Source organism: Podospora pseudopauciseta (genome assembly GCF_035222475.1).
Source record: "Podospora pseudopauciseta strain CBS 411.78 chromosome 5 map unlocalized CBS411.78m_5.2, whole genome shotgun sequence".
In the NCBI taxonomy this organism is placed as follows: Eukaryota; Fungi; Ascomycota; class Sordariomycetes; order Sordariales; family Podosporaceae; genus Podospora; species Podospora pseudopauciseta.
The window spans coordinates 2306407-2327021 of NW_026946666.1; the positions used below are offsets into that span (position 1 = coordinate 2306407).

The 20615-nt window shown below is 50.8% G+C and overlaps 5 protein-coding genes across 5 annotated transcripts; 1 reads left to right on the forward strand and 4 right to left on the reverse strand.

Moving 5' to 3' along the window:
* Positions 1-1526: 1526 nt before the first annotated feature.
* Positions 1527-5613, reverse strand: WC-1 (White collar-1 protein light receptor). The gene is made up of 2 exons (XM_062913202.1): positions 2575-5613; positions 1527-2518 (listed from the first exon to the last, which is right to left on the reverse strand). The coding sequence occupies exons 1-2, from the start codon at positions 5275-5277 to the stop codon at positions 2096-2098; spliced, it is 3126 nt and encodes a 1041-aa protein (XP_062764470.1). The 5' UTR covers positions 5278-5613; the 3' UTR covers positions 1527-2095.
* A 1339-nt stretch (positions 5614-6952) lies between these two features.
* Positions 6953-12368, reverse strand: PSE1 (importin subunit beta-3). The gene is made up of 5 exons (XM_062913203.1): positions 10677-12368; positions 10392-10611; positions 10161-10336; positions 7602-10105; positions 6953-7534 (listed from the first exon to the last, which is right to left on the reverse strand). The coding sequence occupies exons 1-5, from the start codon at positions 10860-10862 to the stop codon at positions 7321-7323; spliced, it is 3300 nt and encodes a 1099-aa protein (XP_062764471.1). The 5' UTR covers positions 10863-12368; the 3' UTR covers positions 6953-7320.
* Positions 11774-14675, forward strand: SDS23 (cell separation during budding). The gene is made up of 3 exons (XM_062913204.1): positions 11774-13037; positions 13106-13572; positions 13638-14675. Exons 1-3 carry the CDS (start codon positions 12690-12692, stop codon positions 14362-14364), a joined length of 1542 nt encoding a protein of 513 aa, XP_062764472.1. The 5' UTR covers positions 11774-12689; the 3' UTR covers positions 14365-14675.
* Positions 14607-16336, reverse strand: QC763_506160 (uncharacterized protein; the record flags this gene model as incomplete). Its single annotated transcript, XM_062913205.1, has 5 exons — positions 14607-15077; positions 15133-15505; positions 15555-15775; positions 15833-16108; positions 16178-16336. The coding sequence occupies 5 exons, from the start codon at positions 16334-16336 to the stop codon at positions 14706-14708; spliced, it is 1401 nt and encodes a 466-aa protein (XP_062764473.1). The 3' UTR covers positions 14607-14705.
* Positions 16337-16833: 497 nt separating this feature from the next.
* Positions 16834-18369, reverse strand: QC763_506170 (uncharacterized protein; the record flags this gene model as incomplete). The annotated part of the gene is made up of 3 exons (XM_062913206.1): positions 17967-18369; positions 17101-17915; positions 16834-17040 (listed from the first exon to the last, which is right to left on the reverse strand). The coding sequence occupies exons 1-3, from the start codon at positions 18088-18090 to the stop codon at positions 16834-16836; spliced, it is 1146 nt and encodes a 381-aa protein (XP_062764474.1). The 5' UTR covers positions 18091-18369.
* Between the last annotated feature and the right edge of the window lie 2246 nt (positions 18370-20615).

A 20615-nucleotide genomic window follows, 5' to 3' on the forward strand; every position in this document is an offset into this window, starting at 1 on the left:
TCCGTTGCTGACCCCAGTTTTACAGGTACATCTCACCAACATATATGCAGTTGTCCCGCGTTTTTTTTATTTCCAAGACACAAGACACGGACGCGGGGAGAGAGAGAGAGAGATGTTTCATGTGTCCAGTTTCCCAAGATGTTGTGTTCATCCCAAGCCAGAAGCAGTCCCAAGTTGAGAGAGCACTGCCTCCCACGCGGTGAACCATGGTAGGGAAGAAATCCTTCCCGCTTCGTCCATCCACAACACTGCCGCGCTTTTCCCAATCTGGTGAGGAGGATGTGATTTGTTGGAGGGGTAGCTACTGAGTAATGATCAAAACTACTGAGTACTGATCAAAACATACAACTCTATGTGGGCATATGCACGATGAAGGAGATTAACGAAATTCCATGGCATGATCCGAAATAGCTTCTTGAACGGCCAATGTTGTAATCACTGCCCGGGTAAGTCAACCTCGCCTTGCCGCATCGACACTTGTGAGAGTTTCTTGAAACGGATCCATCTCGTCATTGCCTAACTTCATGTTACTTACCATCACTTACTTACATAATGGAGGAATTGAAAAGAGAAGCGGGGATTCCGAAGTGAGACCCATGATGTCAGCGTCTTTCTTGTTACACTGTGAGGCGAACACATCATCACCACATGCAAAAATAACGCGGTGACACTGAAAACATGTCTGCCCCCTTTTCAAGCGCCACAGGGGGACACAATTAGGTATTCAGCCATCATCAGGCCATCAAGCTTTTCTACCCAAGTGTCGCTTGCACGATCAGGGAAAATATTCTTCCTTTGGGCCATCAACCAACTATCCCTTCAAGTCTGTCTTGAATGCCAGCAGTTGTTGAGAATTTTCCTATGTTTTCTACAGTCCACCAGCCAAAAACAAAAAAAAAAAAAAAAAAAAAAAAAAAAAAAAAAAAGGCCGCCCACTGCAGCCCCTCACACAGCCTCTTTAGAGCTTCCAACTCTCATCAACACGACTCCCCGCCTATAAAGTTCAAGGTACAGGGCTCAGACGCAAATGAACTTGCTATACCCGCAGAAAACAAACACACCGGTTCAAAACTTTACGGTCAAGATCACCAACGTCATCACTCCCACTTGAACACACACACAAACTCAACTCAACTGCAATATTTTACATCATTTTTCTTCTTCTCTGCCTTCCTGGCCTAGGTAATTCCACATAGATGTCCTCGAAAACACAAAGAGAGCTCTCAAGAAGTTTCTCTCTTTCCACCACAAAACAAGAAAAAGAAAAAAGAAAAAAAATCCCTTTCGTCTCAATTCATATCCCCCTAATCTTTCACATCCCTCAATTTGCGTTATGGCCTCTATGGCATCAACCCCCTTCCCACAATATATCGTACCGTATACCCCCTCCCGCCCTCCCACCCTCCCGCGTAGGTATCAAAAGTCTTTCTTGTGCGATCTAGTAATCCATCCGTCCCCCCACCCAACCCCCTCCCTGTCCCTTCCCGATGATGCCCAGCCCAACCAACCAACCCAACATACCGCCTTCATATTCCCAAATGATAAATCAACAACAACAATGTGTTTGTGCCTGCGTGCGTGTGATACCTAACAGTAACCACCATGACGATAACAAAAATCCCATGTCCTCCCTATAAAAAACAACAAAACGTACACCCCCGCCTACTAGAAGAGAAAATAAACAAACAAACAAGATGGAAATGTTCCAAAGAGAATTTGGGTTTCAGCCCATAGTAAAAAGAAAATCATGACAAACAGTGAGAATGTCGTGGTTGGTAAAAGAGTTGAGAGATTCTCTTCTTTACTCCTCAAGGCCGTGTCGAAAATCCCCCCCGACAAGACAAAACAACACCCCCCCCCTCCCCATAACGCACCCGCAACGCAATGATTCATGTCATGAGGAAAAAAACCTGAGTTGTCAAATCTTTCGCAAAAAATGCAACACATTTTCCACCAGGCCATGCCAACCAAGCCAAAATATCGTGACAAAAAGATTGTCCAGCAACAGCAGACAAATCAAAGCCTGAAAATATAGATCGGGCTAATACTGCCAGTCTATCTCCCAAGGGTCAACAGCAGTAGGGACAACCGCGTCCTAAGCGCTCATCTCTCGCTCTTCCCGGATAGACGTCATTTCCATGCCGCTGCCACCGAGACCGCTGCCGCCCTCGAGCATCGGCTGGCTCTGCGGCGGTCCTCCTCCTCCGTTTTCGCTTTTGATGTCGGGGGAGGCGGATGAGGTGGCCCCGGTTTTGCTGCTGCCGTTTCCACCGGCCGTCGGGGTGGGGAACCCACTGCTGCCGTTGTCACTCGGGGTAAGCACGTTGGTGGGAGTCGCTGTCGTTGACTTGCTTCCAGGCTCGGTAGGCGGCGTGTCTGTCGTGGCTGGTTTGGTCGAGTTACTGCTAACCTCCCGCTGCAGCGGAGAGGCGTGGGAGGGGGAGTTGCTCTTCTTGCTCTGCGCGTCTCCGCCACGGTTTGAGTTGCGAGGGGAAACTCTGCCAGTCTGTGCATCACGCTTGTCAGTGGTTAGCAATTTGTTGAAGCTGGGCGCTTGGTCAGGGCTCGACATACCTGTTTGGCCCATCTTAGACCGCAGCTGTTGCAGAGATCTCTCTGCCCGCTCGGTCCTCTCCGCCACTCGGGCGTGTTGCGTGTGTGGCAATTGGCACAGTCTCTAACCATGTTGCCGCCGCCCTTTCTCCTCTTACGCTTCTTCCTGTTGGACAGCAGCTGAGCCAGCTCTTCGGCCAATAAGCGGTTGACCTTTTCCATTTGTCGCAGCTCGTACTGCCAGCTGGTACATCTCGTGGTCTTGAGCTCATCAAAGATGTTGTCATCCGATGCAAGAGCGATATCTTGAGCTCCACCTATTAGCTGACCTGCAGGTTGAGAGATAAGGGCACCCTCAGTGCTGATCGTCTTGGTGTGACCCATCACGATGCCGGTCATTTGTTGTCCATCGTCGGATACGCTCGCCACCGACGCACCAGTCTTGCCAGCAGGAGCAATCGCGCGAGAAGAGGCCTTGAGTAGTTTCGTCTGAGCCAACAAAAATGTAGGCTTCTGACCCTCTTCGGCATCCCCAGGGTAGAAGGTCGTGTGCGCTTGCAAAACCTGGCCTCGCTTGTTCTGAATCTCGTGCTTGCAGCTGGCGATCTTGCCTCTCCTCGATTTTTCAATAGTCCGACCAAATTCCACCCGAGACTCTTTCCGCATGAGATCTTGCATGCTGGTTCCTTCGAGATCTTTGCGCTCAAGATCCAACAACGAGCGCACATTTGACGCAACGTACAAGAACATACCCGAGGTTGAGACCTTGGACCAGATCTCGCTGTCACCGATACCTCCGTGTTGATCCAGGTTCCGTTTTGATAGCGCAAAGATTGGACGCTTTCTGCCTACCAGAATGATACACTTGCGGCCCTTGCCCTGCTCGGAGAACAGAGTGCCGTGGCTCTCGAACCAGGTGTAGCCGCTATTTTTCCGTCGTATCCTGAATACGATGTTGACTGGTACATTTGCCTGTGCCTCCTTGAGCTCTCGCGTAACGGGAACAATGTCTGACGGGTGGCAGATAGATGCCAGCGAGTTTCCCATCAAGTCGTTGGTGTCGTACTCGAGAATCTTCTTGCACGACGGTGATAAGTAAAGGAACAGGCCCTTAAGCGAGAGCACATGCACAACGTCATCCGCATTCTCCAGCAACATCTTGTCCCATGACTGCCTGTGCCAATCTGACACGGCCCCCTTGGGGTTGAACTGCTGCAAAAGGGAAGATACGTCATCGATGGCCAGCGTCTGGCCGTTTTCGGGCTCCCATTGCGTCGAGCTTGGAGGAGTCCAGATGTATTGGCCAATATCGCTGTGGACGTAATTGACGTGCATGGCACCCCCTGACTCCTGTCCTGATATCGCATCGGGGCACTCGACCAGGTCGATCTGAAAGCCGATAAAGTACCGTATCGTGTTAGGGTCATCCCACGGGATGGGAATCATGGTGAGGAGGTTCAGGAAGGGCTTGCCGCCCTTCCGATAGTTGATAAGACTTTGCTGAATCTCGCGGCCTTCAGCAATGGCGTTCTTGAGCTTGAAGACGGCGTGGTTCTCGACAAACTCTCGCTTTGTGCCCGCCTCGACCTTACCAGTGGGACTTTGGAGGAAGCGGCAGTTTTGTCCCACAATCTCGTGGCGAACGTAGCCCGTCAGGTTCTGGAAGTTATCCGACACGTAAATGATAGGGCAGTCTTGTAACTCAACGTCGCACACGACGAAAGCACAAGACATGTCCACAGCACCAATTTGAAGCTGTGCGTTTTTCCGCGTTGCCACGTACCACAGGGCCCGGAGCATGTCAAATCCGCTCTTGGAATATATGCTCTTTTCTTTGGAAGCATGTAGGCTGTCTGGGAGTGCCGGACCAACCGTGGTGGCTGGTGTTTGAGGGGTCGACACTGTCGCTACAGCACTGGGTTGGGCAGCACCCATGCCGGACAAGGTGTGACTGGTTCCTGACGCTGGCGAGCGGTAGGCTGTAGTGCCTGAAATCTCGCGTGTTAATGGCGGCGGCATGCTAGGCTGGAATTGGTTCATCTGAGAGTCCAACGTCAGATTATGCGGTCTCTGCTGAGGGCGATTGCCAAATGCATCTTCCACGCCCGACATGTCGTCGCTCGTCAAAGTCAAAGGGGTGGTACCCATTCCCATGTCCATTGAAAAGTCAGGCGTAACCGAATCCATAGTCGTGGGAGGGTACTGGTGACCGAGGCCGGGCGAGTTAAAGAGGTTGAGTGAGGCAGGGTCGGTTCCCATCGCCTCCATGTTTAGACTTGAAAAGGCCATCATGTTGCCCATAATGTCGGGTGAAAGTGAAGCGAAGTCGTTTTGGTCCGACATGGCCATGAGTCCAGGCTGTGAATAGGGGCCAGAGCTCCCTGGCATGCTCGTCGACATAGCTCCGAACCCCGCCATTTGAGGCGAATTCATATTTCCAAACTGGAAGTCCTGGTAATGGTCCGGGCTCCCAAAATCCATCATGGACAGGCGACGATCCGCATCGGTTGTGAGCATGGCGCCGCCCTGAAAAGACTGAGGTATGCTTCTCCTCCGTTGAAGCTCATTATTGTTCTGACGGACAATCTCGTCCAGTGAGTCCGACACACCGGACAGGCCCGTCGTACTGATCATGCCCAGGTTCCGGCCGGCGTTTTGCTGCTGACCTCGGCGCTGAGCCTCCTCCTGAGCGAGCTGAGTCGTGTAAAAATTGTTGTTGTTCATGGCGACCACGTTAGAATCGTTGCGCGCGCGATGGAGTGTGCGTATCTGAACGTGGTGCGTGTGGTGGTGCGTGTGTGTGCGTGTGTGTGACCGGGAAGCCAAGTCTGTCCCTCAACAATCAGGTAACCTAGCTATCATTGCCCCATCGAAGGACGGGGCGGCCTTGACGTCTCTCTATCGGACCAGATGGGCGGCGGCATCGAACTACTGCCAAGGGAAGGGGGGGGGGGGCGGCGGCAGCTACCGGGGAGAGTGACCCGAGGCGGTCTGGATTTGGCGTAGGGCTCCGAAACGCAAGCAACGACGATAGAGAAAGAAAAATACGGCAGTGGCGGTCTATTTGTCAACTATCAGCTCCCGGACTCCCCGACGTTCTCGTTGAGCCCAACGAGCATATGCCATCTGCGGCAACACTATGACAGAGGGGGAAGGGGAAAAGAAGCAAAAAAGCAAAATTGGCAGTGATGGTGGAGGAGTATGCGGATGGTAGAGATCGAACGTTACACACCCGTTTTCGAGATGCCCAAAGCAGGGTTTAGGTATAGAGACAGGGACAAGGAGAGGATGCGGACGAGAATGGGAAATGCTGGGTTAAGGTAAGGTAAGTCGACGTGGAGACAGACAGACAGAAGCAGAAGGACGATGTCGTCCGAGGTTTGGCGCCGTTGTTGCTGCTGGTTGCGTGTGAAAGCGGTCCGCCAGGGCGTTGGTGCCAGGTCCCACGACACGCGAGACGAGGCAGCTATTCGACGGCGAGAGTGTGCGATGCAGATGGGCGGGCGGCGGCAGGCGGACGAGGACGTCGGACGTCGTCGGGATGCGGTTGATGATAAAGGTGCAGTAGTGAGTGGAAAGTTGACTCTTTGCAGCGCACAACGGGGTTAGAGTCCCCGGATGTTCCTCCCCCCCGGTTCCCGTCCTTCCTTAAACCCACCCGCTGGCAGCATTCCTAAGCGGGCAGAGCGGGGCCACCCAGGGCACATCGGCGGCCGTGGGGATTCACAAGTCCCCGTCCGAGCCCAATCAGACCATTCAGATGCTGCTCAGAGAGAGGGGATAACTGGAGAACACGCCACTCAAACCCCTTACGTAAGCCTGCCGGAGAGACACCCCACTCTTGTGTAGCCTGTCCGTCTCAAGGGCTTCATTGGCTGAATGAAACAATGGATGCGCTTTTCAGAGTTGCTGATGGAAGAAGCTCAGCATTTCCATCCATCATCCCATTCCCCGACATATGCAATGCCAGTCCCCCATAGGTCATAGGTCCCCATGCTCAGTCTCCGGCTCCCCGCGCCGCAGCAGACAATGCCATGCCGCTGTGGCAAATCCCATCCCAATGATCCCCATCCCAATCTGTCATCTCACATTTCTTCATCATCCCAAGCCACACGCCCATACCCATCCGGCCCATGGTCCGTCCATATGTCGGCAGTTCGATTGGTCTAGATCCATTGCCGCCACTCTTCAAAACTGTCTCTCGCTTTCTCTCGGCCGGGATGCAATCCGACCTACACAATTCCCGTGTCAGCTTCCATGTCCGGCGTTGGCGAACCCCTATTGTGTCCGCTTCGAGCCCGATGACGTGTGAAGTCATACAAAGCCGTTCGACCCTACCAAGGCATTGCGGGCTGAGAAGGACCCTTCATCACTTGCTCTGCTGGGACTCTGCCTGTTGGCCGAGAGACATGTGAATATACGATTACGCCCAAAGGGACCTAGAAATATGTAACTGTTTTTTTTTTGTTCGCTTCATGTTGATTCGCTCTGAGACATGTCGAAGCGGAGGCTTTACCTGGCTAATATGACATGTAACTCGTACACGCCAATGACCGATCGGACGAACAAACATGGTATCATGCCCGTGAACTCCAAAAAAACTTCATCCTCCGTCCCTGCCCTTTTTCTCAATCCCAACTATCCGACCCTCTCCTTCAGGGTCCCAAACTCCTATCCGCGGCCTGCCCTTACACGCGTGTCTTTGCTAAAGGACAGCTTCACTCGCAGGTACTGAGGTATCGCGTCCATCACTACCGGGCTTGGGAACTAACCGAAATGGGCGCGGATGGTTTGCTGAGCCTCGGGTGAGAACTGAGAGAGCAGTGGTGATGGGTCAGTGCCGGTGCCCTCCAAGAGAAGCTTGGTCGCTGCCACTACACGAGCAGCATTCTGCCCGCTCAGCGTCTCTCCCTCGAGAGCCTGTGCAACGTAGACGAAAATCTGTGCGGCCCGCCCGGGCGCGGCGATGGAAGCATGTTGCCTACAGGAAGCTGTTAGTCCAGAGTACCTTGTGAATCACATGACTCATGGGAAAAGCGGTAACTTACTTGCTAATCAAGTCGGCGAGATAGAGATAGCCATATGGGGCTGCTTCCTCGTCGTTGCAGATGGGGAGGTAATTTATCCACTCATCAATGATTTGGTTGGCGTTTGGCACTGCCGAGGCGTTGTAGTGCAGGATCTTCGCAATGGCAGCGCATGCGTTCTCGGTGGCGTAGACATTGTCTTCGTTCCGCGCATCAGGGACCTGCATAAGCTGGAACAAGTACTGCAGTGTTCCGGCCAGGAACGTGGCCCACTGCTCACCACCATGACGAGCAGCCACACCGATGCCATAAGCCGCAGCCTGGCGGATAGCCGGCGAGGGGTCCTGGCAACCACGCACAAGCGCCTCGCTAATCATAGGAGCATAGTTGCCACTGCGGGCACCGCAGTACTCAAGGACGTCGTCCATGATGCAAAGGCCCCATTGACGCTGCGTTGGGTCATCCGACTTGAGGAAACCTTGATATGTGTCGGCGAGACGCTCAAAGTAGGGGAGGAAGCTCTCGCCGTGGTGCTTGAAGACGCAGTGGAAGGCCTTGTTCATATCCGAGAGAAGAGTCTGGTCGTCCTCGATGGCCATCAAGAGTTCCTCAGCGTCATCCTCGGCATCGTCAGTACCACCAGCGCGGTGCTCCTCTTCGCGCTGAGCAACACGGTCCTTGTAGTCATCAAGGGTAGAAGTGACTGAATCGATAAACTTGCCCATGCGCTCAGGGCTAAGGCAGGGCCCACCGATAACCTCGACAGACTCGTAAAAGCACTGATACATCTCCGCCAAGGTATCGACAGCGGGCTCAGCGGAAAGAACTTCAAGGAGTTTGTCAATGGTCTTGTCCCACAAAAGCCTGAGCTGGTCCGAGGCGGGTCCATAAGCTTTCTGGACGCAGCTCAGAAGCTGTGGCACGAGCTTGGCAGAAACATATCTGACAGGATCATGGAAGAAGAATGCCAGGCCGGGGAGAGCGATCTTCTCCATGATCTGATCGGCATAGGGCGCAAACTCATCCTCAAGAACCTGGGCGTAAACAACCAGGAGCTCAATGGCCATATGTTTATCCTCCATGGAGCTAGTTCTGATTCCAATCGTCTTTCCACGAAGAGGCACCAGCTCCCAGCCCTCTTCTTGCTGGAACTTCTCAACCTGATCCTCGTCGTCGAGAAGCTGAATGTCAGCCTTGGCGCTGGCCATCTCGAGAAGAGGAGGCATGACCTTGGGCAGACAAGGGAGGAAATTTTTGCCCATGACGCGGCACATTCTACCCCAGCAGTGCATAAGATACTGGGCCTGAGGGTCATCGGCCTCGGTAACATTGTCCTGGATGGATCCGAGAAGTTGGACAAGCATGGTGGCGTCGTTGCCCAAGCGCTGCTGGCCAACAGCGAGAGCAATGAGAGTCGCGCACTCCATAGCCTTTGCGCGAAGGAGGCGGTACTCCTTATCGTTCTCGCGCTGCAATACGCTAACCAACATGGGCATCAGAGTATCGTAATATCTGGCAAACGCCTGCTCGGCCGCGTCGGCAATAGTGGCGATGGTCGAGAGTGCTTGCTCCTGCACGTACCGCTTCTCGTTCTGGAGGAGCTCATAGAGCTTGGTGAGGAGGCCGTCCAGGTACGGCTCCAAGACGCTCTTCTCGGCCTCTTCGCAAAAGTTGACCAAAGCGGCCGCAGCGTGCGACTTGACTCTAGCCTCGGGCGAGTCCAAGACTGGCACGATAGCGGTCAGAACAACATCGTAAAATTCCTGTTGCATCTTCGGCGCAAAGTCAGTGCTCATCTGGCCCAAAGCATTGCACCCGGCCCATCGGACACGAGGATGGGGGTCCTTCAGAGCCGGAACAACGAGCTTCAAAACCTGCTCGAGTTCCCCAATCATCTGGTCACGACAGCCTTCCGAGATGGCAGAAATAGCCATGAGAGCCGCGTGCCTGTCCCTCCAAGCAGGGGACTGCATCATGCGTGGGAGCCAAGCAAAGGTGGGCTGCAATACGACCATGCCTCCCATCTTGTTCGCCAAGCGGTCCATGCAGTGCTCTCCAGCTACGTGGTTGTTGTCACTTTCCTGGTCTTCAAGATCGTCGGCCCCAAGCCAATCAGCAGCATCATCGTCATCCTCGCCAATGTCGGTCATCAAACTGAGGCACTGAGTGATCATATCCTCGGTGTACTTGGGATCTTTTCTGCACATGGATGGGGCGTAATCAGCGAAAGTAGCCATGAGCTCCAAAGAATTCTGTCTGCAAAGGTCACTAAGCTCCTTGTCTTGGATCACGGCGATGGAGAACTGGACGAGTCCGCTGAAGTTTGGCTTGAACATCTTGGGCGAGCTTTCGGCGAGGTCGATGAGGGCCACCAAACCTTTGCTCAAGTCATCGGAATCTTGAGCTTGCTTGATTGGTGGCAGAATGTTGAGAATTTCGGGAAGGAGACCAAAGTACTTGGCCTGGTTCTTCCTGCTGAGGTTGCGGAAGAAGGAAGCGAAGGCCTCCATGGCGGCAAGGCGAACCTATTCATGTCAGTACAACAAACCCTCAACTATTTTCCAAACAGGACTTTCATACTGAAACTGATTCGTCCTTGAAGGCCTGGGCGAACACGCCAGCTACCTGCTCCTCATGCTGTCTCTCAATAATGCCGGGGGTAGTTGTGAACACTCGGAAGGCGGTTTCGCGCTTGCCAGCATCAGGGGCCTGGCTGAGCTGAAAAAGCACCTGCAGCAGGTCTGGCCAGGAATCGTCTACAAGCACGTTAGTGGTGGCGCAATTTAGGAGGAAAGGCAGGTCTAGACGAACTGCTATCGTAGTACTGTCTGGCAATCTCGGCAACCGCGTCACTGATCTTGTTCCGAACGTTCTTATCTGTCTCGGCAAGCAATGTCTTCAGAAGCTCGTTGCGGATGGCCTGGCAAGACTCGACTCCCAGGGAGATGAAGAGGTCAACATTTTCGGAGCTTGGTGTTTTGCGAGTCTTGGATGCTATGCGACGGAAGATGACAGCTGCAAATGTGCGAACCTAGGAAACAAGATATCAGCATGATGGCGTTGGTTCACAGGCAAACCAGAGAGGACGAGACGTACCGAGACATCAGGGGAGCTGCTGATCTGCTCGGCCAAGCCCATTAATAGGTATTCTGGCCGCTGGCTTGTCCACTGATTCTGCAGAACCTCCTCGGCTTGTGAGCGGACAATGTTGTCTGATGACTGAAGCTGCTGGAGTAGCTGGCCCAGTTGGGCGCTAACATCTGCGGGCAGAACAGAAGACATGATGTTGTCTGAATCTAAGTTGTATGAGCTGAGAGGCGCTCAAGGGGCCTGCCGATGCCGTCGTGCTCCAAAGTGGACGTCGTCTGTTTTAGTCAGGACAAAACCAAACTGAGACGTCGAGTGAGCTTTGGGCTCCGGATATGGAAGGACGCGTCGGCGGGATCGTCGCTACCTGGGGAGGAGGGGGGGCGCTAGGCTGGTGGTCTGGAATGTCGAGGGCGAGATGCTCTGTGGGAGACGCGTCGGGAGTGAAAAAGCGCGGCGGCTTGTTTAAGTGGGTAAATGTTGTTGACTCTCTGGGCGAGTCGTCGTGAGAGGGGGGTTTTGGTCTGTGAAGTGGGAGGGAGAGGGGAGTGCGACGATGGTCAATAATTTTTTGATTGGGTCAGGGCTGTTGAGGAGTGGGGGAGGGGCAGTCAAGACAGCTGGCGGAGGGGAAATTTGGTGTTCGTGCAGTGCCAGCGGGTCTCGCAGTTCTACTCAGACAGAATCTCCCAGGGTAGTCTAATCTGTCTTGACAAGAAAGGATGGCGGTGGAATGCAATATGTGAAGAGAGGGTTACTTTTGTGTTTGCAAATCAAGAAAAAAAAAAATTCAAGCAACAGAGGGTTTTGAATGTTCACAAGCTTTTAGTTCCGGGTGTGGCTTGTGTGTGTGGTTGTGGTAACAACCTTTGGTGTGGCTGAATGAAGGCGAAACTGGAATATGGTCGTCTGAGTGTGAACACGAGCAAATGGCGTGAACTCCTATCTCTCAACAACTGATGCCTGGCCAGCAGGAAAGATAAATATCTCTCCCGGCGTGGCTTGTGTGTAGAAATCTGAAAATTTCATTCATCTCACTTCCATGGCATAAAGTATGATAGGGCTGAGATTATAGGCCGGCTAGGCAGGTTGGTCACTTGTTACTCACTGCCCTTGCTTGAACTTTATGGTTGGGTGACAACGCATCCAGCTCGTTCCTGACATCCAATTTCATGGATGCCAGCTGTCAGCTTTTCCATTTGCAGTGCACGCCGCCCAAACCACCAACGCCCTCCGGTTGCTTTTTGTTTTCACCTCCAGCTTCACAAAGGAAACATTTCCCACGATGATATCGGGAGCTCTATTAGGTGGCGCCATTGGTGGGGGGCATATCTATCACCAACATAGTGTAGAGAGGAGTGTGCGATCTGCACGAGGTACAATCGGGACGATATGCCTGTATTTTGCATCCCAGACTTTGAACATGTTTACTCTCTCTGGAGATACTACAGCAACCGTTGCAGCGAGCCGGTGAACATGTCGATGGTACCGCCGGCGTCAAAGACAACCGTCAAGCTGGGCTGTTGGGCCAAGCGGCGATAACAGCGAAAGGTGATTCCGATAAGAAATATTGCGGGGTTGTAGGGTCATCAGGCCAGGGCTGGCCTGACATTCACAACAGGATATCTAGAACAGAGGAGGTGATGCCGGAATATACAGAAACCCCAGCACAGCCTCCAAATATCGCCAGTTGTCTGAAAAGTATACAGGTTGTCCAGCCAGGAGTCACCGCGTTGCTCCCCTCTGCTGCAGCATGGATCTGTTTATGATTCTGGTGCTGACCCCGCATCGCCCTGGAGCTCCGTCATAGCACCCGTGCCACCCTTGTTCAAAGCGACCACCTCAACAGACAGAGACAAGAACCACTCGTTGTTCCTCTCCTTGACCACCCAACAGTAACCTGACCTGACCTACAGCTCTGACACAACTCTGAATCCCAAACTTTGGCATCTCAAATGAGCCCACCGTCGAGTCTTACATAAACCGAATCCTATCGAGAACTGTCATCAGCTACCACCCACCATGGACATCCCTGGTGCTCAAGAGAGCGCTGCCAACAGCTCCAACAGCTCACTGGGCGCAACTCTCTCGACTTCCCAGACTGAGCGCAACAAATCTGGCCATATTGCTGCTCATAGACAGAGCTTTGCCGAGGACCAGAGACGCCCTCCTCCTTCCCCTCGCAGCCATCGACACCCATCTCTCACCCAACAAGCCGTCCAAGAGCTTATGAACCACCCCCCAATCAACCGACACGCCAATCCCCAGTATGCCGGTAGGAACTGGCAGGAAATTGCAGTCGGGGAATTGGCTGTGGCAGATGATGTGAAGTGGACCGATCTTGATGAGAGTGTTCAGGATGCCACGCTGGTATGTTTCTTAGCTACTTACTCCAACGCGACCCGGCTACTCCATGCTGATACCTCACCTCTCGGTAGACACTCCTCAAAAACCACCCCACCAATGCGGTCCTTGTACGGGAGACCCCCACATCAAAACGAGCCATCTCCACGTTTGACTACAGCGATCTGAACGCCTACTTATTGGTGGTGGTCGGGCTTGCGAAACCTGAGGAGGAGCAGATCGAGCTATACGACCACATCGCGAAGAGTGCCCAGGCCCAGACACCTGTAGCGCTCCGGGAGATCCAGCCTATTCTGAAGAAGAGCGAACTGGTAGCTTTGCCGGCCGAGGCAACTTTGGACGCGGCTGTGGAGGCTTTCGGAAGCGGCATCCATCGGTTACTGATTACCAACAGCGCTAGAGAGGTTATTGGAATTCTGAGCCAGCTCCGTCTGCTCGAGTTCTTCTGGAAGGAAGCGGTCAATTTTCCTGTTATTGACCGTCTGTACGGGAGTGTGCTGCGAGATCTTCAGATTGGTAGCACTCAGATCATCGCTGTCAAGTAAGTCGTCGTCGCATCACTTGCTAAGTCCCTGTTCCGGTTATCGGGCTAACTTGGGATCCTAGTGCCGATGGGCCTCTCGCTGATGCCCTTCTGTTGATGCACAACGAGGGCCTGACTTCGGTTGCAGTGGTCGATCAAGGCCTCAACGTTCTCGGGAATATTTCAACAGCAGATCTGAGGCTTTTGACCAGTACGAACAACCTGCCCCTTCTCAAGCGCTCGTGCATGCACTTCATCAGCGTTATCCTCAACGAGCGTGGCGTCGAACATGGACGTGATTCTTTCCCGGTTTTTTACGTCAATCCTTACTCCACACTTGCGCACACAGTGGCCAAGCTCGTTGCGACAAGATCTCACCGGATGTGGGTTGTCGAGACGGCTTCACCTTCCCCTAGTGCTCCCGCTACACCGTTACTCCAGCCGGTTCAGCTGGGAGTTACGGCTGCAACGGCTCCTCCACCTACGTCAGTCACTGGTGTTGGGTCGTCATCAAGCCCTGGCCCACAACCAACTGTTCTTGTTTCTTCGCAAACCCCCTCAGCGCCCCAATCGCCGCTGCCAGGACAGTCATTCTCTTCGGTGCCTTCTGCCAGCTTGCCTGGGGCACATGTCTCTGGGAGGTTGTCCGGGGTTGTCTCGCTGACAGATGTGCTGAATCTCTTTGCGAAATCGAGCGGGCTTCGGCCTTCGGATCCCTCGGAACAGAGGGCTCGGAGAAGACGGAGCTCGAGTGCATCTGTCCGGCCAAGTTTGGATGTGGGGAGAGGAAGCGTTGAGTTTAGGAGGTAGTACATCTTTTATGGCTGAAGCATGGAAATACTGTCATTACTCAGCACGAGCCGCTCTCCTGTATTGTTTCATTGTGTTGGGAGGGGAAGAGAGTGGCATTTGCCTTTTTTAGAGGAAGAAAGGAGGGCATCATGACAGAATTCCTAATTATGCGAATCACACAAGTTTCATACTGTTCCTGGGAACGATGGCGAAAACAGACAGACCTATGATGATGTGACGGCATGGGCGGGACTCGTCTTGATAGCACAGAATCAATTGATATTAGAAGTTGGAAATAAAAAAACCTCATGGGTTTGTACTATACTAAAAAATTTGTGTCCCGAACCATTTTCGTCTCTCTACTCCTTATAATTCAACCCCCCACCAAAGCTAACCTCGCTGTTTTTGCCGGCGGTGGTGACCACCTCACCTTCTGTCTTTCCGGTCTCAAAGGCGCAGCGTCCCATGTCTAGCTTTTTGACGGGGATGGCAGAGGGAGAGATGTCAAAGTCGAAGATGTCCATCGGCAGACCCAGGGTGGTGCAGGCGTTGGGGATGTCGACGATGCCGGCGACGTGGCCCTGGATGGGGGCGCAGGAGAGGAGGAGGTAGATTTGGTAGTCGGAGTAGCCGAAGCGGCGGAGGTATTCGATGCAGCGGAGGGTGGTCTGGCGGTAGGCCACCGCCACGTCGAGGTAGTGTTGTTTGCCGTGTTGGTCGACGGAGAAGCCCTAGATACCTAGGCGTTAGCAAGAGGGATGGGGAGGGGGAAAGGGGGGGGTTTACCTCAAAGTAAATGTACCTCCCTGGACCAAAATGGGGCTCTACCGGACCGGGGATGTAAATCGGGGATGTGAGGGAGAGCTGGGAAACGCCGGATTTGATGACGGAGAAGTTGATCGTGATTATCCCTGCCATCTCGATGGCGCCGCAAAAGGAGATCTCGCCGTCGCCTTGGGAGAAGTGGAGGTCGCCTACGGAGAAGTTGGCGCCGGGGACGTGGACGGGGAGGTAGACTTTCGAGCCGCGGGAGAGGTTTTTGATGTCACAGTTGCCGCCGTGCTCGGGACGGCCGGGGATTGTGCGGGCGCCTTGAAGGCCGACTTTTTCTTTTATATTTGGGTCTGCGGAGCCGGCGTGGACGTTGAGGGGCTGGGGACTGGGTGTTGGGTTAGTAGGGAAAGAAAAAGGGGGAAGGGGAGGCAAACGGCAGGGCGACGTCTCGGTCGAGCTTGTTGGCGGCGATGAGCTCGGCTTCACGCTTGTTCCAGGTGTCGAGGACTTCTTGGGAGGGAGCACAGCCGAGGATGCCGGGGTGGATGAGGCCGGCGAACTTGACGTGGGGGATGTGGCGGGAGGTGCAGTAGATGCCTTCAAAGTCCCAGATGGCTTTGGCTGCGGAGGGGTAGAGCTCGTCAAGGAAGCCACCCTTTCGTTTTGCTGTCAGCATGAGATGGGGAGAGAACGGGAGAAAAGGGCAACATACACCATTGGACTTGTCAAAGATGCCCGTGAAGCCCCATGGCTGGTCCTCAAAGGGCTGGACGTCCATGATCTCTACGAGAAGGGCATCGCCTGGCTCGGCGTTTTCAATGGCGAACGGGCCGGACAGGTAGTGAACACGGGTGAGGTCGACATTCTTGATGTCGTCCGCGGAGTCGTCGTTCTTGATTTGGCCGCCGGTCCAGTCCAGGCATTCAATCTTGACCGTCTCGCCATCTTTAATGGTGGCTGCTGGAGGGATGTCTGGGTGCCACCTGTTCTGTAGGAGGGTTCCTGGGTGTTAGTCAACATGTCCAAGATGAAGAAGGAGAGCCATGAGAAAAGTTACATGAAGGTATGGCTGCTCAGAAGCCGGCTTGTCAAAGTCAACCTTGCAAACGATGCGGATAGCGGACTTGCCCATGGCTACTAATGAGGTTAAGAAAGACACGGGAAAAAGGAAGGGGAAAGTATCAACTGTTTGGATATTAAGTATCATACGCCTCATGCAAGACAAGACCCAGCTCTATATATACAAATCTCACGCATCCCTCGTGAAGCTACCCCGCATCCCATGTGTTCCTCTCTTCACCTCGCAGGTCATGTAAACCAAAGAGAACGACGTAATGACATCCAGAAAAGCCACTATCATCGTCCTGCAGGAGGGCTATCAGTGAACGCCGAGACTCTCTTGCATCCCAGACCCACGCCGTTGGAGGAAGCTACTGCAGCATTCGCAGTGTTCTTGGACGGCCCCCGCACGCTCCACCACGGCAGACGAGGTGGGAAGAGGGGCCGTGATAAGAAGGCTACTGCAAAGGTATCCATATACAAATAGGAATTGAGGCCGGAGATAACGCGGACTGCTGAGGTCCCAAGCATCATCCATTGGCCAATAACAAAACGTGAGAGCAATGGCCTTGAGAAAAGAGATAGGAAATGGCATTTCCAACTTCGATCCGTCAGTCATCCACATCTGTCAGAATCACTGATGCGAATACCGCCTCATTGCTCAGTTATCGGTTTTGCCTCTGGGTGTGGATCTGTCTCGGAGTAGGCAGGCGGCTTGTCGTGGAGTGTATCGAGTTTGTCGAGGCTCAGGCTTAGGAACTTTTGCTTGTTCTTCCACTCGACCTGACCGGCTGCAAACTCTTTGGCCTCGGCCGGGGCCGGAGGGGGGTCGGTGATCTTGGTAATGAGATAGGCAGTGCTCTGTTGGGTGTTAGTTATTACCCTCGTGGTTTCTTCGCCGGACAAAGGGAGAAGACTTACAGCTTCGGCAATGCCATAAATCAACACTCCCAACAATGGAGTCTTCAACAGCGTGTAAAATCCAATGCCGAATCCAAACAAGAGCCCCTCACGGCTCCGGAACCACTGTTTCTTCTGCTCCTTGGTAAACTTGATTCTCGCAAAGTAGGGCTCCAACAGCTCTCTGACCAGGCCTCTACTAGCAAAGTAGCTCTGCAAGAAGATAACCAGATACCTCCTAGGCAGCAGAATCCCCGTTCCGAAGATAATCCCGGCCGGTCCCAGCCCGACAGCCTTGTTAAACGTGTAGAAACTAGCAGCAGGCAGCACAAACCGCCCCACATACGGCAAGTAACTCAGCAAAAACACCCCCAAGCTAATCGCGCCCCGTCTCGCGAACCGAAACAGAAACATACTCACGTTCTCCGCCGTGCTCGTCGAGTTGGTGCTCCCATCGCTCTTCTTGTACAATCTCAGGCTGGGGTAGTACATAGCCCTCAGCTTGGACGGGTCCTCGTCATGTTTATGTTTCTGAATATACGTCATATCCACCCACTGCAGGCTATCCATGAACAAGTCGTCGAGAGTAGGTGTGATGTAGCGGACCAGGCTCATGAAGAAGAGGGGAAATTGGAGGACATGCTCTTCGATGAAGGTGAAGAATGACTCGTCCCAGGGGATGTTGACGAAGAAGGAGAGCACCCAGAAGAGAATCCGGAGGAGGACAAGAGGGATGACGATGAGAAGACGAATGGCGATTCCGGCTCCGACGGCAATGGCAGCTTGCTTGTAGTGCTCAGAAGTGAAGAGGTCCGGGTTTTGCATCGCGCGGTGAGCTGATGGGTGTCAGAATCAAATCTCAAGTGTAGATAGGAGTGAAAACATACCACCAACCATGGTCAATTGGGCGCCTCGGAGGATGGCGTTAAAGTCGAAGTGGGAGACATCGAGTTTCTGTTTGAGTTTGTCTTTGTCCAGCTGATCTATCAGTGGTTTTTGATTTGAAGCCATCTTAGGTGCGGGATTTGGTGAATGTCTGCCTGTTTCTGTCTTTGACTCTTCTGCTGTATAGTGAATGGTGTTGCTTGAGCCCGAGACAGCTTGATATACAGGTATGGATGTGTTTTAAGCTTCAAGCTTCACGCTTCGAGGCGGCATCTGAGATGTGCCCCTGCCGATGATGTCAACTGTCCCAAGTGGACTGCTGGTAAAGCTCGGCTAAGCCGGAAATGGGTTGATGGGTCCTGGCCCCGCTCTTGAGGGTCGGATGGTAGCACTGGTGCATATTTGTGACGAACCCCTATCCAGAACCTCTGAAAGGGATACTAGTTGAAGTCACTTCTGAATAATCCTAATTCGGTATAGCTAAATAGTATATAATAATAGCTTATTTTAATTATAATAGTTTAATATTAACGATTATAACTTATATTATGTATTACAGAACCATTTATTTATATTAGCTAGTTCTTCCGTATATATAGACCTTAAAATCGTAGACTATTAACTTATAGACAGTCTTTAGTCTACTCTTAATTAGCCGATACTGGACCCGTAGACTATAAGCCCCGCCGCGGTCTCTAGTTCCCATTTATTAATCCGTTCCATTTAACTGGACCGTAAGCCTCGCTTAATTACTCGGTCTAATGTTAATTAATTTCCGTAGCCCTACTATCTTTTAGAACCGTAATATAATATTTCCTTTTTAGGCCGAAGCCCCTACGGCCTAGTCTTTTTTTTATTACTAATAATATTATAAGTTTTTTTTTTTTTTTTTTTTACTTTTTCTTACTGGGGCCACGGGAGCTAATCAGTGCTGGACCGAGCAATCAAGAGGGGCTTACGGTTTAGTTAGACGGAACGGATTAATAAAATGGGGATCGGGGACTGCGGCGGAGCTTACGGTCTACGGTCTAGTATCGGCTAATTATAAGTGGACTGAAGACCGTCTGTAAGTTAACGGTCCACATTCCCAAAGTCTATATATATAGGAGAACTAGCTAGTATAGATAGACAGTTCCGTAGTATATAATTTACGCTTATATTTACGGTATTTTATATCTATATTAAAATATTTTATTATATATTATTTAGTTATACCAAACTAGGATTATTTAAAAGTACTTTTAATTAGTATTCCTTTTAGAGATTTTAGATAGGGGCTCGTTATACGTTATATAGTTAAATTAATTTTATTACGGGTAAATTAAAAGCGTTTTTATTTTTATTATAGCCGGACTTAAGAACGTTTAAATAACAAGCGTCCCGCTTAGCCTAAGTAACGAAGGACTTTTTACTAATAGTAAACCTATAATTATTACCGCGAAATAAATCGTTAAGTATTTTAGAGAATTCGAGGACGAGGTTTAATAAACCCGGGAATAAATTCTCGCTATATTAACTATATTTAAGTTAACCGTTAAGTTCCCGGTACTAAAGTATTATAAAAGAAAAAAAGTAAAGCTTAAAAAATTTTAAATTTAATTTAAAACTTATTTTCGTTAATATTTAAATTAATTTATTAACGAAAAGTTAAAAATAATTTTATAGCTATTAAACTTAAAGATAAAGCTTTATATAATTCGAGTTTTTTCTTAACGATTATTATAAATATAAGCTAGTAAATTAAAAAGAATTATTATAAAAGATTTTAAAAGTTTTTATATTTTTAAAACTAAATTTAAAAAGATATTTAGAAAATACAATAAAGTAGGGTATATATAAGGAAAGCTTATAAGTTTATATTAAACGTATTTAGCAGTTAATTACTCGGCTTAATTTAAGATCGATAACTTATATAATACTATTAATAATAAAAGATTAATATAATTATCTTATAACGGTTTTAAAGAAAAAGTAAAGAATAATTTATATAAAAAATTAAGGCCCGATATTATCAATAAGTATATTATTATATGTAACGAACCCCTGTACAAAACCTCTAAAAAAGATATAGGTTGAAAGTAACTTCTAACAATTGGTTCGGTGCAGCTAAATAGTGCATAACAAAATATCTTAATGTAAATACAAAATACCGTAAATATAAACGTAAATTGCATACTGCGGAACTGTGTTATAACTTAATACTTAGTAGGGCGCGGGGCGCACTACGGACTAATTATTAGTATAGGAGCAAGGACTAATCAAAATAGGATTAATGGGATCGAGGATCGATCCAAAAAAGTTAACCCTAAAAGAGATAGTATCGATAGGATCGATAGTCGAGTCAATCGATCCAAGACAGTGCTAGGCTTGGCATAAGGTCTATATATACGGAGAAACTAAATAGCTCGTAAATAGTTCCGCAGTATGCAATTTAAGCTTGTATTTACGGTATCTAGTATTTATATTAAGATATTTTATTATGCACTATTTAGCTACACTAAACTAGGATTATATAGAAGTGCCTTTAACTAATATCCCTTTTAGAGGTTTTAGATAGGGGTTCGTCACAAACTATCTATTTACGCTAACCAGTTCCTCCGTATATATAGACCTTGGGATCCTAAAGTGCTTATCCTGCTATAGCCCCAATT